At 49.1% G+C, this 12,055-nt stretch overlaps 2 protein-coding genes across 5 annotated transcripts in view; one reads left to right on the top strand and one right to left on the bottom strand.

Annotated features, from left to right (window-relative positions):
* Positions 1-2,408, top strand: part of GTF2E2 (general transcription factor IIE subunit 2) — a 93,031-nt gene extending 90,623 nt beyond the window's left edge. Inside the window, exon 9 of the mRNA XM_079779282.1 lies at positions 1,235-2,408. The gene's annotated coding sequence lies outside the window, so the exon portion shown is untranslated. The remainder of the gene's footprint in view (positions 1-1,234) is intronic.
* The window catches only part of RBPMS (RNA binding protein, mRNA processing factor), a 181,915-nt gene that overhangs the window by 34,764 nt on the left and 135,096 nt on the right, over positions 1-12,055 (bottom strand). For 3 of the 4 annotated variants that reach the window (XR_013813888.1, XM_079779286.1, XM_079779285.1), the window contains exon 6: positions 5,138-5,268. Coding sequence is in view for 3 of the 4 variants with exons in the window: in XM_079779286.1 (XP_079635412.1) it covers positions 5,138-5,268 (131 nt within the window). In the remaining variant the exon portion in view is untranslated. Of the gene's footprint in view, positions 1-2,220; positions 2,480-5,137; positions 5,269-12,055 lie in introns of those variants that run through there. The other variant, XM_079779284.1, reaches the window with a different exon arrangement.

Here is a 12,055-nt window from a genome sequence, read left to right as displayed (position 1 = left end):
CATTCCCCGATGGGAACTCTGAGGCTAAGGCACCTGCTCGGTCAGGCCACAGAGCTGACCAACTGCAGCCCGCAGCAGGGCGCCGGGAAGGGCCAGGGGCTCTGGGCTCCCACTGACTGGGAGGCGCCCCGCCCTGAGCGCACACTGCCTGGCCGACCTGCCCCGCCTCCTGGGAGTTAAGGCAGATGCTCCTGGATGACCAGACACTGAACAATATCGGACACTAGACAAAGCTGGCACCTTCAGGAACACCAAAGGGTGCTTTCTCCTTGCAGTCTGACCTTTAGAGCTGCACGTTTAGACAGAGAGTAATGTCAGAGGATTCCTAGTTTCATGTATGTCTGACCCACGGAAAGCCTCGAGTAGAACAGCCCCCATGCTCCTTCAGAGCTGTAGTCGCCAGACAGTGCCAAGCCCCGGGTGGCAAGAGGACCACACCCCTTTGGGAAAGCCAGGCCGTAAGGACGAGGACACAGGGATTCAGGGCTGATGCCATCTATGATGCTCCTAAGTAAGGCCCCGACCTCAGGACTCCTCCCTCACCTTTGGGAGGCTGTTGGCTGGTAGTGCTCAACTCTCCTGGCTCCCAGGGACGGCTTTATTGACGGGTGCCCCTGCAGGACCAGCCACGTTACAGCATTGGATACTGCCTCTGAACAGGAGGGGGAGCTGGAAAACGAGAGTCCTTCTGTGAGTCCCAACAGGTGTGGGGCTGCGGGGCATACCAGTAGCTGCCAGGCCGCCGGGCTGTGTGCTCACCTGAGGCCCCGCACACCTGCCCCGCTCCCTGCCGATCTCATGACACTCCTTGCTCGTGGTCTCTGTGCTTAACTTACATCCCATCCCAAACCAGACACTCTTGTTTCTTCTTTACCTCTGTATTCTCTACAGGGCACAGTTAGTGACAGAGAAGATGCTTAGTAACATTTGTTTTTTTCAAAACCAGTTTTCAAGGGCAGTGCTCAGAAGTCTGCAGTGCTGCCGAGTAAACGCCGGGACACGGTGGCGGCGGTGGGGCGCCCCGCGCCAGGCCACCGCATGCCATGCCTGGGCCCTCTCCCCGCCACGATCTCACCTCCCTATTTGCTGTGTCTCTTTTCCCATGGTCCATTTTTAAATTTATTTTGGATTTAACCTTTAAATTTTTCCAGTGTGTCACAAGGGATCTCCCAAGGGGCATGTCTTGCCCCTGGGAAGTCTGTGTTGTGATTTTAAAACCTTTGTTTACGTGCAGGTGACGTGTCCGAGTCCAGAGCCATGGAACAGCCTGTGAAATCCGCTGCTGCTCAGGCAGGGGGGCCCCTGGAGCACAAATAGGCACCAGCACTGCTTTCTCAGCCCCTTACCCGCCAAAGGTCTGGCCCAAGAGCATGCCCCTGGTCTAGGGTACGTGGCATTGTTGCTGGAATGTGGTGAGGACTGTGCGTTATTGACTTTCTTGCTGCCCCATCAGCAACAAGACTAAGAGTGAAATTGAACCCAGACGACACACTGAGATGTGTGACCACGAGGTGACAGGAGCAGCTGGACGTCCTCTGCAGAGTATCGTGTTCCTGAAAGCCATGGATGAAGCCTCCCTCGCCTGTTCAATGACTCACAAAATGTAGCAAATAAATTTCAAATACCAATGACCTTGAAAGTAAACAGGATGATCACGTCTAAAAATATTAATGCTCTTCTCAGAAGTCAAATGTTTGCTGCACCAAGTAATTTTTCATCTCAATAAAAATAAAGCAATACTGAGGCCTACAATCCTACCACCATATCCAATGATTCTTTAGGAACAGGATTTGATGTCAATTTAAGAGATGGAGACACCAAAGACCATGAACTGAAGGTGCACAGATGTGTGATGCGACTCCTTTTCCTTGACAACTCCCGTCTCCTGGGTCCTCCTCCTTCTGGACCAGGGTGGATAACTGGAAAACACATTGCTTGCTTCAAATAGCCTTCCGCCAGCTACACATACCATCCTGCTGAAGCCAGGTCTCCCGGTAGATGCGACCCCTGATGCTCGAATGGGAATCTTCCAATGCACAGCTCTTGAGGGTCCGGAGCCCGAGAAGATGGAAGCGGCGGCAGTGAGGCCCCAGCTCTGGGCTGCCTCACCCCCAGAGGCTCCGAGTCCTCCTCCCGCAGAATGTACACTTAGAGTCACGGGGCCCACATCTCCCACAATCTCAGCCGGAGGTAACATCTTAGCTCCAAAATCCCATCATCATGAAAACAAAACGCTGCAGTCTACTTGAGATTGTTTTTGCTCTGATTAAAATTTTTATTGAATTTTCTCAAATGTTACCAAGAAATAGTTTGGGGGGGGTGGGGGGGGGGTTACTAACAAGCGAATTCAGCCTGGGAGCTCCCTCTGCTGGTCTGCAGTAGGCTGATACGTTACAAACACATTCCCAGAGACAAATCTAATTTGCTGGAGAAGTGGACAAAAGACAGGTGTGCTGGGCTTTGCCTCAGGACAGAAACACTAGAAGAAAAAAAAAAAAATCCATGTCTCAAAACAGAGCACAACATTGCTGAGAAAAGCAAAGTAATTTAAAAGCTTCTCCAAAGACATATAATAAATCTCCAAAACAAAACAGAATTATCAACTAAGGGGATGCTCCGTGTTGGTCTCCCACTGCTCTACCTCCAGGTAATAACAACTCTCTTAGGCCCTTTGGTGAAGCTTAAGTTCTGATTCCCTTGTCTTTGCCTTCGAGTCTCTTCTTATAGGCTTCTTATCTACTTAGAGGAGAAAGATCCAAGGAGTCACCGGAGCGAGGCTTTTTAAAAATTCCATCAGAGAGTAAGTCTGGTGAGCCAGCACTGTGGCATGGAAAGAGCCAGGCCGGGAGGCAGGTGACCTAGCTCTCGTCATGGCAGAGCCACTCGTGATTTTGGGTAACTCTCCATCTTCTCCGGTCTGTTTCCTCATCTGTAAAATGGTCAGACCAGGTGAGCTGTAAAGCCTCTGCCAGTTTGTTCTATGATGCTCGTATCGGACAAAGACATTTAAATGACCGTATCTGTTCATGAGTCTTTAGGATACAGAGCCCACGCTCGCACTGGGAATGACTCGGAACAAGAAGTGGGACTGAGCGCAGGACCTCTCTGGTACCGGATGAGAGTTCCACCACCCCTAGGGCCGATGTGGCAGAGCCAAGGGGATTCCAGGTTGGGCAGGTCTCCAGACCAAGGAAGAACTCACAGGGAAGATGCCGCCTGGGCAATATATCCTATGAAGTCAAAGGGTTGAGTCCATCTAATTTTGGCGCTTCCTCTCCCATCCTTTCTCACAATGGCCTGGGCTTTCTAATCTCTTATGGCTCTTGAGCGCCTTTTCTCACCATATCTCCAGGGACTATTTTTCATTTCATCTGTTACATGAATGAAGGAAGGGCAAATTACCCAGATGCCATGGCCAAAAGCCACTATTCCCAGTCCTTTCTGGCCACTGTCAATCCCTGCTTGTCCAGAGCAATGGTGAAAAGCTTTGGTGCTGATTAACCAAAGCCATAGATATTCAGACGACCATGTGAACTTGGCACTATTTCATGGTATTTATTAACACTTGCCTCAGTTGTCAACTGATCCATATTCTAGGCAATCTAGCAAGAGGAAGAGGAGAGGAGACACATCCGCAGATGGTAGGGGTGGGGTGCATGGGCACAAACAGAGGGGGCACTTTTCCCGTCATTTACAAGTGATCTCCAAGCCCACTCCGAGCAGGATGATGACTCAGCAGAAGATACCCACAGGTTTATGTTCTACCCCTCCTTCCTCTACCTGCCATCTCCAGGTGACCAAGCACAGACATGGACAAAAGGTGGAAAAAGCAGCAGAAAGCACAGCTAATCTAGAAAAGGGGAATTATTCTCAGAATAATCCTGTTACTTTATTTTCTGGACCAAGTGCCATTTGCATTTTTCTTCACTACTTTCTGCCTCCTCCTGCCAGCACAGAGGGTAAGGTAACCACTGCCTAGACTCCCAGGCTGTCTCTCAGCTCGCCTGCACGAGGCTCGGGAAGCCGGGTTGTCAGCGCACGCAGGAAGCACTTAGAGCTCAGCCGAAAGAATGGAAGGACGGTCAGCCGACAGCACGCCTGGCCCCACGGCCTGTGGGAACCTTTGCTGGGACTGCTTGTAGGGTCTTACACAATACGGTGAGTTCTGTACAACACAGAAGGTTTCAGTCGGAAGGAAGAATATTCTGGGAAGCTGTTTATTTTATCCAGCCTTGGAAATACACACTAAGCAAAACAGACAACCAAAAACCCCACCTGTCCAAGCCAACTTGTCTTAAAAAGCAGGCCTTCCTGCTTTTGGAGGAGTTACACATGCAGTAGACAAGTGAAACCTTGACTCTCCCATCTTTCTTGCTACTGATCATCACCATGAATCGTAATACTGATTATTACTACTCGCACTAAAAGCTTTTCTTTCCAAGGGGAGAGAAAGGGTTGGTAGGTAGACAGTAATCTTTGTAAAGAAACAAGGCAGTTTATAAATCTCAGGCTATTCTTAACTTAAAAAAAAAAAGCTGGTCAGAACAAAGGCCTCTACTTTGACCTGCAATTACATTCTCGACCCTATTTTGTACTTTCTTTTCTTCAGGATTTCCTGAAAATGGGGAAAAAGAAACCCCTAATTTCTTCTGTAACACATTCCTGGAAGCTCCCAACTTCCCCTTTGGTCACTAGCTCTCAGAGAACACGAGAGGAAAATCTCCCAGAACGCAGAAACACACGCAGACACGTAGTTCCTACGACAAGCGCGCACCTCCCCTGCAGCTCTTCCACACGACAGGCACACACACACATCTATGCTCTGGTGACACCTCTAGCTGGCTGGGAGCTGGGGGGGTCACCTGGGCCCAGTCCCTTGTGGGTGACATGAGGGTGAGATCATTAAGGAAGAGAGAGGTGTTGTTTGGGCAAACATCAGGCAGTGGGTGATATCATTGCTGTCAGATGGTCCTCGTAAGTCCTGGAGGAGTGTCAGCTCGATTTAGAGGGGATCAGTAGTCTCTCAAAGGTGGATCTGTTAGCTGGTAGGTGTTAGTTGTATGGTGTGCTCTGGGAACCAGGTTTGAAAGGACTGGTGGAGGAGTGAGTGAAGTCGTGGCCGATGGGTATAAATTACCTGGGCATGCAGTGAAGCGGGATAGGTGAAAGCAGGAGGAGGTAGAGCAGGCGCTAACTCCGCTGGGTACAGAGGGTACGGGGCCCACACTTCAGGGCTACTGGGGTAAAGTGCAGGCACTGTGAGCTCATCTGCAAGAAAAGAATAAGGGGAGAGTTAGTGGTTACCAAACAGCTGGTTTCAAATCAGAACAAAACACCCAATAACCCAGAGCCCCAATCCATGTCCGAAGTCAAATTACTCTCATTCTTTTAATAACCTGCTGGCTTTGGCCTGTGAACTCTAAGCCAGGGAACGGGAAACACACGAGAGAAAGCAACACGCATCGGCTGCGGGCGCCTGCTGAGAGGCTGGGCAGGCTCTGCCTGGGGCACTCTGATGTCTTTCCAACCGGAGCTGGGGGACCCAGAGCAGTGGGGATTTCCTGTATAAACAGTGAATGTGGTCCTCTCAGGGAAGGAGGAAGAAAAAGAACCAGTAGGAGATATCTCTTGAAAACCGCTGAGAGCCTTTGGGAGAACAACGGCTTCCTGGCACGACCCCAAAAGACTGGAAAAACTGAAGGACTTGTCTGCTTATCAGTATAATTAATAGACAAATAAATTATGTTCATCAAGCATTTCACATTTGGCGCTTAGAAGCGCAGGACCAGATGTTGTACCTACACAGCGTTTAAGTTGTTAAAAATTCAGAGAATGGAAGTGGAAAGCCTCGAGTATCCTGATTAAAGTTAAGCACCACAAAGATGCAAATGTGAACATTCACAAATGCCGTTTACACCGACTATATTTATTTTCTAGGGAAAAAGTGAATTAAGCTGCAACTGACTGGTCTAAACCATCCTCATGCAGCTCCCATTCCACTCGGGTCAAGCTGCAGTTTTCCAGACTGAAGGGAAGTGCCTGGGCCTCAGAATGCACCAGGCAGCAACCCATTAAAGTAACAGCAAACACCTGAGGGAGCACCGGGCAAAGGCAGAAGGAACATCAGTCAATAGTTATGAATCTGGACCCTGTGAAGCAGCAACCTCAACATGTGCTTTTACCACCTGTCAAAGCTGAACTGAAGTAGGTCAAGGATGCTGCCCAGACCTGCTCAGGGAAAGGTGGCCGATAAAGCCATCAGTGACCCCACCATTCAGCACTTTCCAGGTCTACAGTGCGTGTGATCCAAGGAGAAGAGTCACTGCCCTCCCTCCCCCCATCTCAGAGGCCACCCAGCCTGCTCATCCCAGGTCTCCCTCATCCTTGCCGCCCCCAAACTCTGGCTCTGAGCAGGGTTTTCAGTATGGGAAGGGGCTAGAAACAAAACTGCTTGCTGAGTGTGAGCTGGTGACAGCTCTATGGAGCCACCAGAAAGCAGCTGAGCCTGTGGGTGCATGTGCACCTGGTGGGTGGGGGGTGGGCAAGGCTTTCCACAGCCAGCCACATGGCAAGGGCTTCTGCCAGGATGATGGAGCCCAGAGCTGACTGATGACTGTCCATTCAGAGGGCAGCTCGGGGATCCCAACACTCTGTGCTCTATAGGGGCGCTGGCCGCTGGCTTCCCCACTTCCTCTACCTGACGCCCTCCTCAGGCTTGGTGAAGGGAACATGACTGCCTGTGTCCAGGCTGGAGAGCCTAGGCCCAGAGAGTGGAGTGACTGTTGTTACTGAGGGAGGCAAAGAGTAGCGTCACAGCCCCTTTAAAAAGATCAGGTGGACACCACCAGTTCCAGGGCGTAGGTGTGCATAGTTTCTGTAGGAAATTCCTCAAAGGGGGCGGTGTGAGGGAATGCTACCAGACCTTGTTTCCTGTCTCGAGGAGACCATACGATTCCCATTGGAGCCGCTCCTGTGGGAGCCCCGCTCGTGGAAGCTCAGTGCTGCCAGAACTAATGCCCGAACTGAAACGACCATTCTCAGGAACAACGTGCTATTATTGTTGGTGCTTTAGCTACCATGCTATTTTAAGACACTTGGAGTCTTTCTGAAAAGTCAAGAGCGTCTCAAGCCCGGCACACTCAGTTTCTCAGCCATGCCCTCAGCCCCGCTGGGACAGCAGGAGTGACCACCACCAGAGGGGCTGTGCTGGGCCGGGACCGGCCGAGCGCGGGCTTTTACCTGATCAATGGTGCTTCCTTCAGAGGGTTTTAAAACAAATGTCTTTCAACATATCTGATCCTAGAGAACTAATGAAGATGAGGGGAGTCCGCGTGTCAGGCTCAGCCTGCCTGATGGAGGTAATGATTGCTGGACACTGCCATTTTCATCCTCAAGCATCACCACCCACCGGGTCTCTACTGATGCTCAGAGACGATTCACTGAATAACATTTGCACAAAACCTAGCCCAGCAGAATGGGGATTTGGAGGCAAACCCAAAGCTGCCGAGTAATGGGACAGTCAGGTAGTGAAGCAGAGGCCTAAGAGATTAGGGTGAACTCACATATGGTAGATCTCTTGAAACATCCCGTCATGTCTCCCTTCTCTTGTGAAGGAAGCACAAGGAGTTACTGTAAATGTCCAGAGACAAGCAGCACACAGCGGGGTGGTCAGGAGGAGGATGTGCTCAAAATGAGTCAATGGAGATGTGTGAGCTGAGCTGGTGACCACTGGGAGAGGAGAGGAGTGAGGATAATTCCTAACACGTTTTCAAGGATCTGGGTCTTACTCAAGTCTGCACCCCTGGACCAGCTGAGACTGGCATGTAGTGTGTAATGCTGCTTGTTGATTGAATAGTATCCAATGGAAAATCATATAAAGTTTAAAGATATACCACTGCTTTCTTTGTTAAAGGAACTCCAAAAATATCCATAGAAACTAGATCACTATATCTAAAACTTTTCAATCCTTGCAGTATTTCTCTCTCTCTCTCTCTCTCTCTCTCTCTCTCTCTCTCTCTCTCTCTCTCTCTCTCTCTCTCAGAAGAGCAAAAGGAGGCTCAACTCAGAGCAAATGTTAAGAGCAGTAATTTTCAAAGTTAAAAATAAAAGCCATGGAACCCTTTTCTCGAACTAATTTTCCCAGAACCCCGTTTAGATAAAAGTACAGCTATTGTGTGTGGTTCACTTGGTGGTGGAGGGAGACTGAAGGACCTCAACCCCTGTGACAGTCCCTGAGGTACCAGGTTCCAGAGACACCGTCTGAAAGCTGCTCTGACAGCAGCTCTCACCCAGGGACGAGTTTTTAAAGTAAGCTCCTCTTCAAAAACCTTGGAGGTCTGCGCTCATTCCTGCCGCCCCTGGGACCCTGTCTGGGAGGGAGGGCCATGAGCAGCCAGCGCAGGGGAAAGACACAAAGGAGGATGCAACAACTGGGATCGGAACAAACAGGTCTCCTGCCTGACATGGACTCAGAGCCCGAAGTCCCTTGCAGCCCATGGAGACCTCGAGTGAGCTTTTATGGCCTCACGAAGGTCAGAAAAATCTGACCCAGGAAATAAATATAACAGGTAAAATAACATAAAAAGGTAAATAAACCAGCTGGAGCTATTTCCTTCCTCCTCCACACTCCCAAGCCCTAACCATACCTTCCTGTCTGCACTCCGGCACCACAATGCACTTCACAGTGGTCGGGGGACCAGCAGCGGCCCCGGGAGCCTGGTAGCAATGACACTCCTGGTCCCACCCAGACCCACTGAATCACAAAGTCTGCTCTCCAAGGGATTCTGAATAACACTTTAGTTTGGGAAGCAGCACTGTAAGTTATTTATCTTACTTTTCTTATTGTATTATTAGCTGGCTCAAACTGTTATACATTTGCTTTCAAAAAGCTTAGTTTAGTACCTGTTGAATGAATGAAGGAGAGAAAATGCAAAGGAAAGCAATAATCCTGGACTTGTTTTGTGAGAGAAGCTAGCTGGAGGGTTAGAACAGACCCAGCCGTACACTCCTTGCGTGGCTCAGAGCCACTGACAGAGCAACAGAGGACACTGGGGCAGCCCGACAAGGTCTGGACTGCACCTCCAGGAAAGCAGCCCTCATGGACAGCTACATTTCAGTATGAGGCTGAGGACTCTGAAAACCCATTCCTCCTCTTTGATGAAAGAGGGTAGTAAGATGAATGAGCTTTTTGCACTTGTACATTCTTTCTACTAATGTGGTCTTGAGAAAATTCTAATGTTTGGAGACAGGTTTTCCACAGCAGGAGCCCGTCATGTGGGTATCCAACTGAAGGAGTAGCAGCAGCAGGGAGCAACCTGGTTCAGGGGGGGTTCGACCTTCCTTACTCACTGTCCATCCTGTTCAAACTTAACAAAATGGGGAGGCTGCTCTGGCTGCTGTGGCTCAATTTGGTTGAAGTGTTGTCCCATACATCAAAAGACTGCAGGTTCGATTCCTGGTCCAGGGCGCATACAAGAGGCAATGATGTTTCTCTGTCACATCAATGTCCTGTCCCTCCCCTCCGTTTCCTCCTTCTTAAAAAAAAAAAAGAATGGGAAGGCTAAAAAAGAAGAGGTTTGCTTCCCTGGCCCCACTGTGATGAAATGGGGTTCTGGGAGGGGATAAGATTCCTCCTGAGAGGAATGTTGACTACCCTGCTACAAGGTGAGCTAGGGCCCAGGGAGCCAAAGGAGATCAGCAGGCCAGGGCTTTGCCCTTGCACCAGATCCAGCTATAGCCTTTCTCCTTGTGCACCTGAGGATAATGTTACTAAGGGCTCACAATATACAACTGAATAGGCTTTTCTCAGCATAAACATATGCAACCGAAAGAGCTCACACTGGATTCGGACAAACAAGAACTAAAACTTCTCCACCTCCCCTCACCCCCCATCCCTTTGAAAGAAAGAGGTGCAGTCTTGAGGAAGGTTTAAACCCAGGAATTCATGAAGGTCATCTAGTCTGCCTTTTACTTTAGATGAGGAAACAAAAGTGCAAAAGGTGAAGCACCAGTTGAAGATCACACTGAAACAGATAAAGATGAAGGACTCTTAGAAACAGCGGGGAAAGTCCACTCTTAGTGGACTTCATCTGAGTGTAGTCGAACACAAGGTCCAAGAACTTCAAATCAATCCTGTATTTCTTCTGCTCGTTGGAAATACTGCACAGCAATCTCATGGTCAACATGTCTGAAACTAATCACACTCCCTCCAGTGGTCTGTCCTCCTTGGTTCCCGATTTCAGCCAAAGATGCCACTCAGTTACCCACGCCAGAGACCTGGTGGTCACCCGATTCTCCCTCAAATTCAATCCTTCACCAAGGTCCTAGTTAATCTATCTCCTCATCCACTTGATCGTCTCCCCGACTGGACTACTGAAAAGGCCTCCTGATACTACACTGCAGCCAGGACAACTTTTAAAATACACAAGTCAGTAATGTCACTCGCCCACTTAAAACCTTTCTGGGATTTCTTTGCTTGTTGGACAGTGCCTGAACTCCACATATCACAGCCTAGAAAACCCCACAGGACCTGGCCTGCCTGTCTTTCCAGCCCCGCTCTCACCCAGTTCTCTCTCAAGGTCTAGATCATTTCCACTGCTTGACTACCCCTGGTCCTCTCCCACTTTTAGGCCTTGAACACACACTTGTTCCCTCTGCCTGGGGTGTTCTTCTCCCCTCCTTTCACCTGGCTTGACTCTTACTCATTCTTCAAAGGACACCCCGCCCCCACTTGGGTGGTGGAGGGGAAGCACCTTCTCTGTTCTGCTGTACCCTGCACCTCCCACTCACAGCAGCAACCTCCAGGATTTAACTTCTTATTCTTTGCTCACCCCAGTGCCTAGCACCGTGTATAGCACAGAAAATAGCAAGAAATCACCCATTTGCTCTTATTGAAAAAATGAATGAGGGGAAAAAAAAATGCTTCCATATTGCCCTTCAGAGGAGGAAATGATAAAACTGTAGGTTAATTCAATTCTGTGCGGGAGAGAAATATGCACAGAAAGAGCAGGAACATGAGACATGTAGATGCTATTCTTAAATAAGATTACATTCCTACCCGGGTTTAATAACGCCTTATATTTGCATACATTTTTATACACAGCCAAGAACTCACACATCCATTATCATTCGGGAACCTCATTAAAAGCGGGGACTTGGCAGCAATGGGTTCTCATGTTAACAATGAGAAAACAATCTCTCCAAGGTCTCACAGCTAACTTGCAGTGTCTGAACTGGAATCAGAACCCAAGCCTCAGGTCCCCCCTACGCACCATCCCGCCCTCCCTGCAGTGGGGATGGATGCCCCATCACTGGAGGTGGTGGCCAGCTCCAGGAGTATAGGTGGTCTGCATCTCTAGCTTTTGTCTACTCAATGTACTAGAATAAACCCAGGGACAGAGTCCTACAGGGCAGCTTGCCTGACAGATGCAGAATATGGCCAGAAAAAACAGCCATCAACATGGAAAGCTCATATAGGATGACAAATTCCAGTTTTTATGGGGAAAAATAAATTTTGAAATAAGAAAATAAATCAAGGATTCTGTTAAGCAATCAGCTCCCACTCACATACCTTAGCAAGTAGTTGATCCATGTCTGTTAGGAGACATTCGAGGCCTATTTTGGGGTCGTCGTTAGGGCATGCTCTTCTGGTGTTACAACTAAGAATGTCCATGGGCCATGCCCAGCTTTGCGGCCCAGCACAGTGCGCTGGCTTCTGCAGTGGGTTAAACAGCGTCCTCCCAAAACTCACATTTACCTAGAACCTCAGAATGTAACCTTTTTTGAAAACAGGAATTTTGCAGGTGTAATTATTTAAGTATCTCGAGATGAAATCATTCAGGATTTAGGATAGGCCTAGAGAGAGGCATGGATAGTTTCTCCCTCTGAGCCTCCAAAAATAAATACTATTTGACAACTTGATTTCAGACTTCTGGCTTCCTAAACTGCGAGAAAATAGATGTATGTTGTTTTCAGTCACCGAGTTGGTGGTTATTTGTTGGAAAACTACATTTCCATAGAAGGTCACACATCTCCGCTGGTTCCCCAAGAAGATAAG

The sequence above is a fragment of the Cnephaeus nilssonii genome, assembly GCF_951640355.1.
Source record: "Cnephaeus nilssonii genome assembly, chromosome: 8".
Classification (NCBI taxonomy): domain Eukaryota; kingdom Metazoa; phylum Chordata; class Mammalia; order Chiroptera; family Vespertilionidae; genus Cnephaeus; species Cnephaeus nilssonii.
The sequence above is the reverse complement of the archived record's forward strand: the minus strand, read 5'-3'. Positions and strand labels throughout refer to the sequence as shown.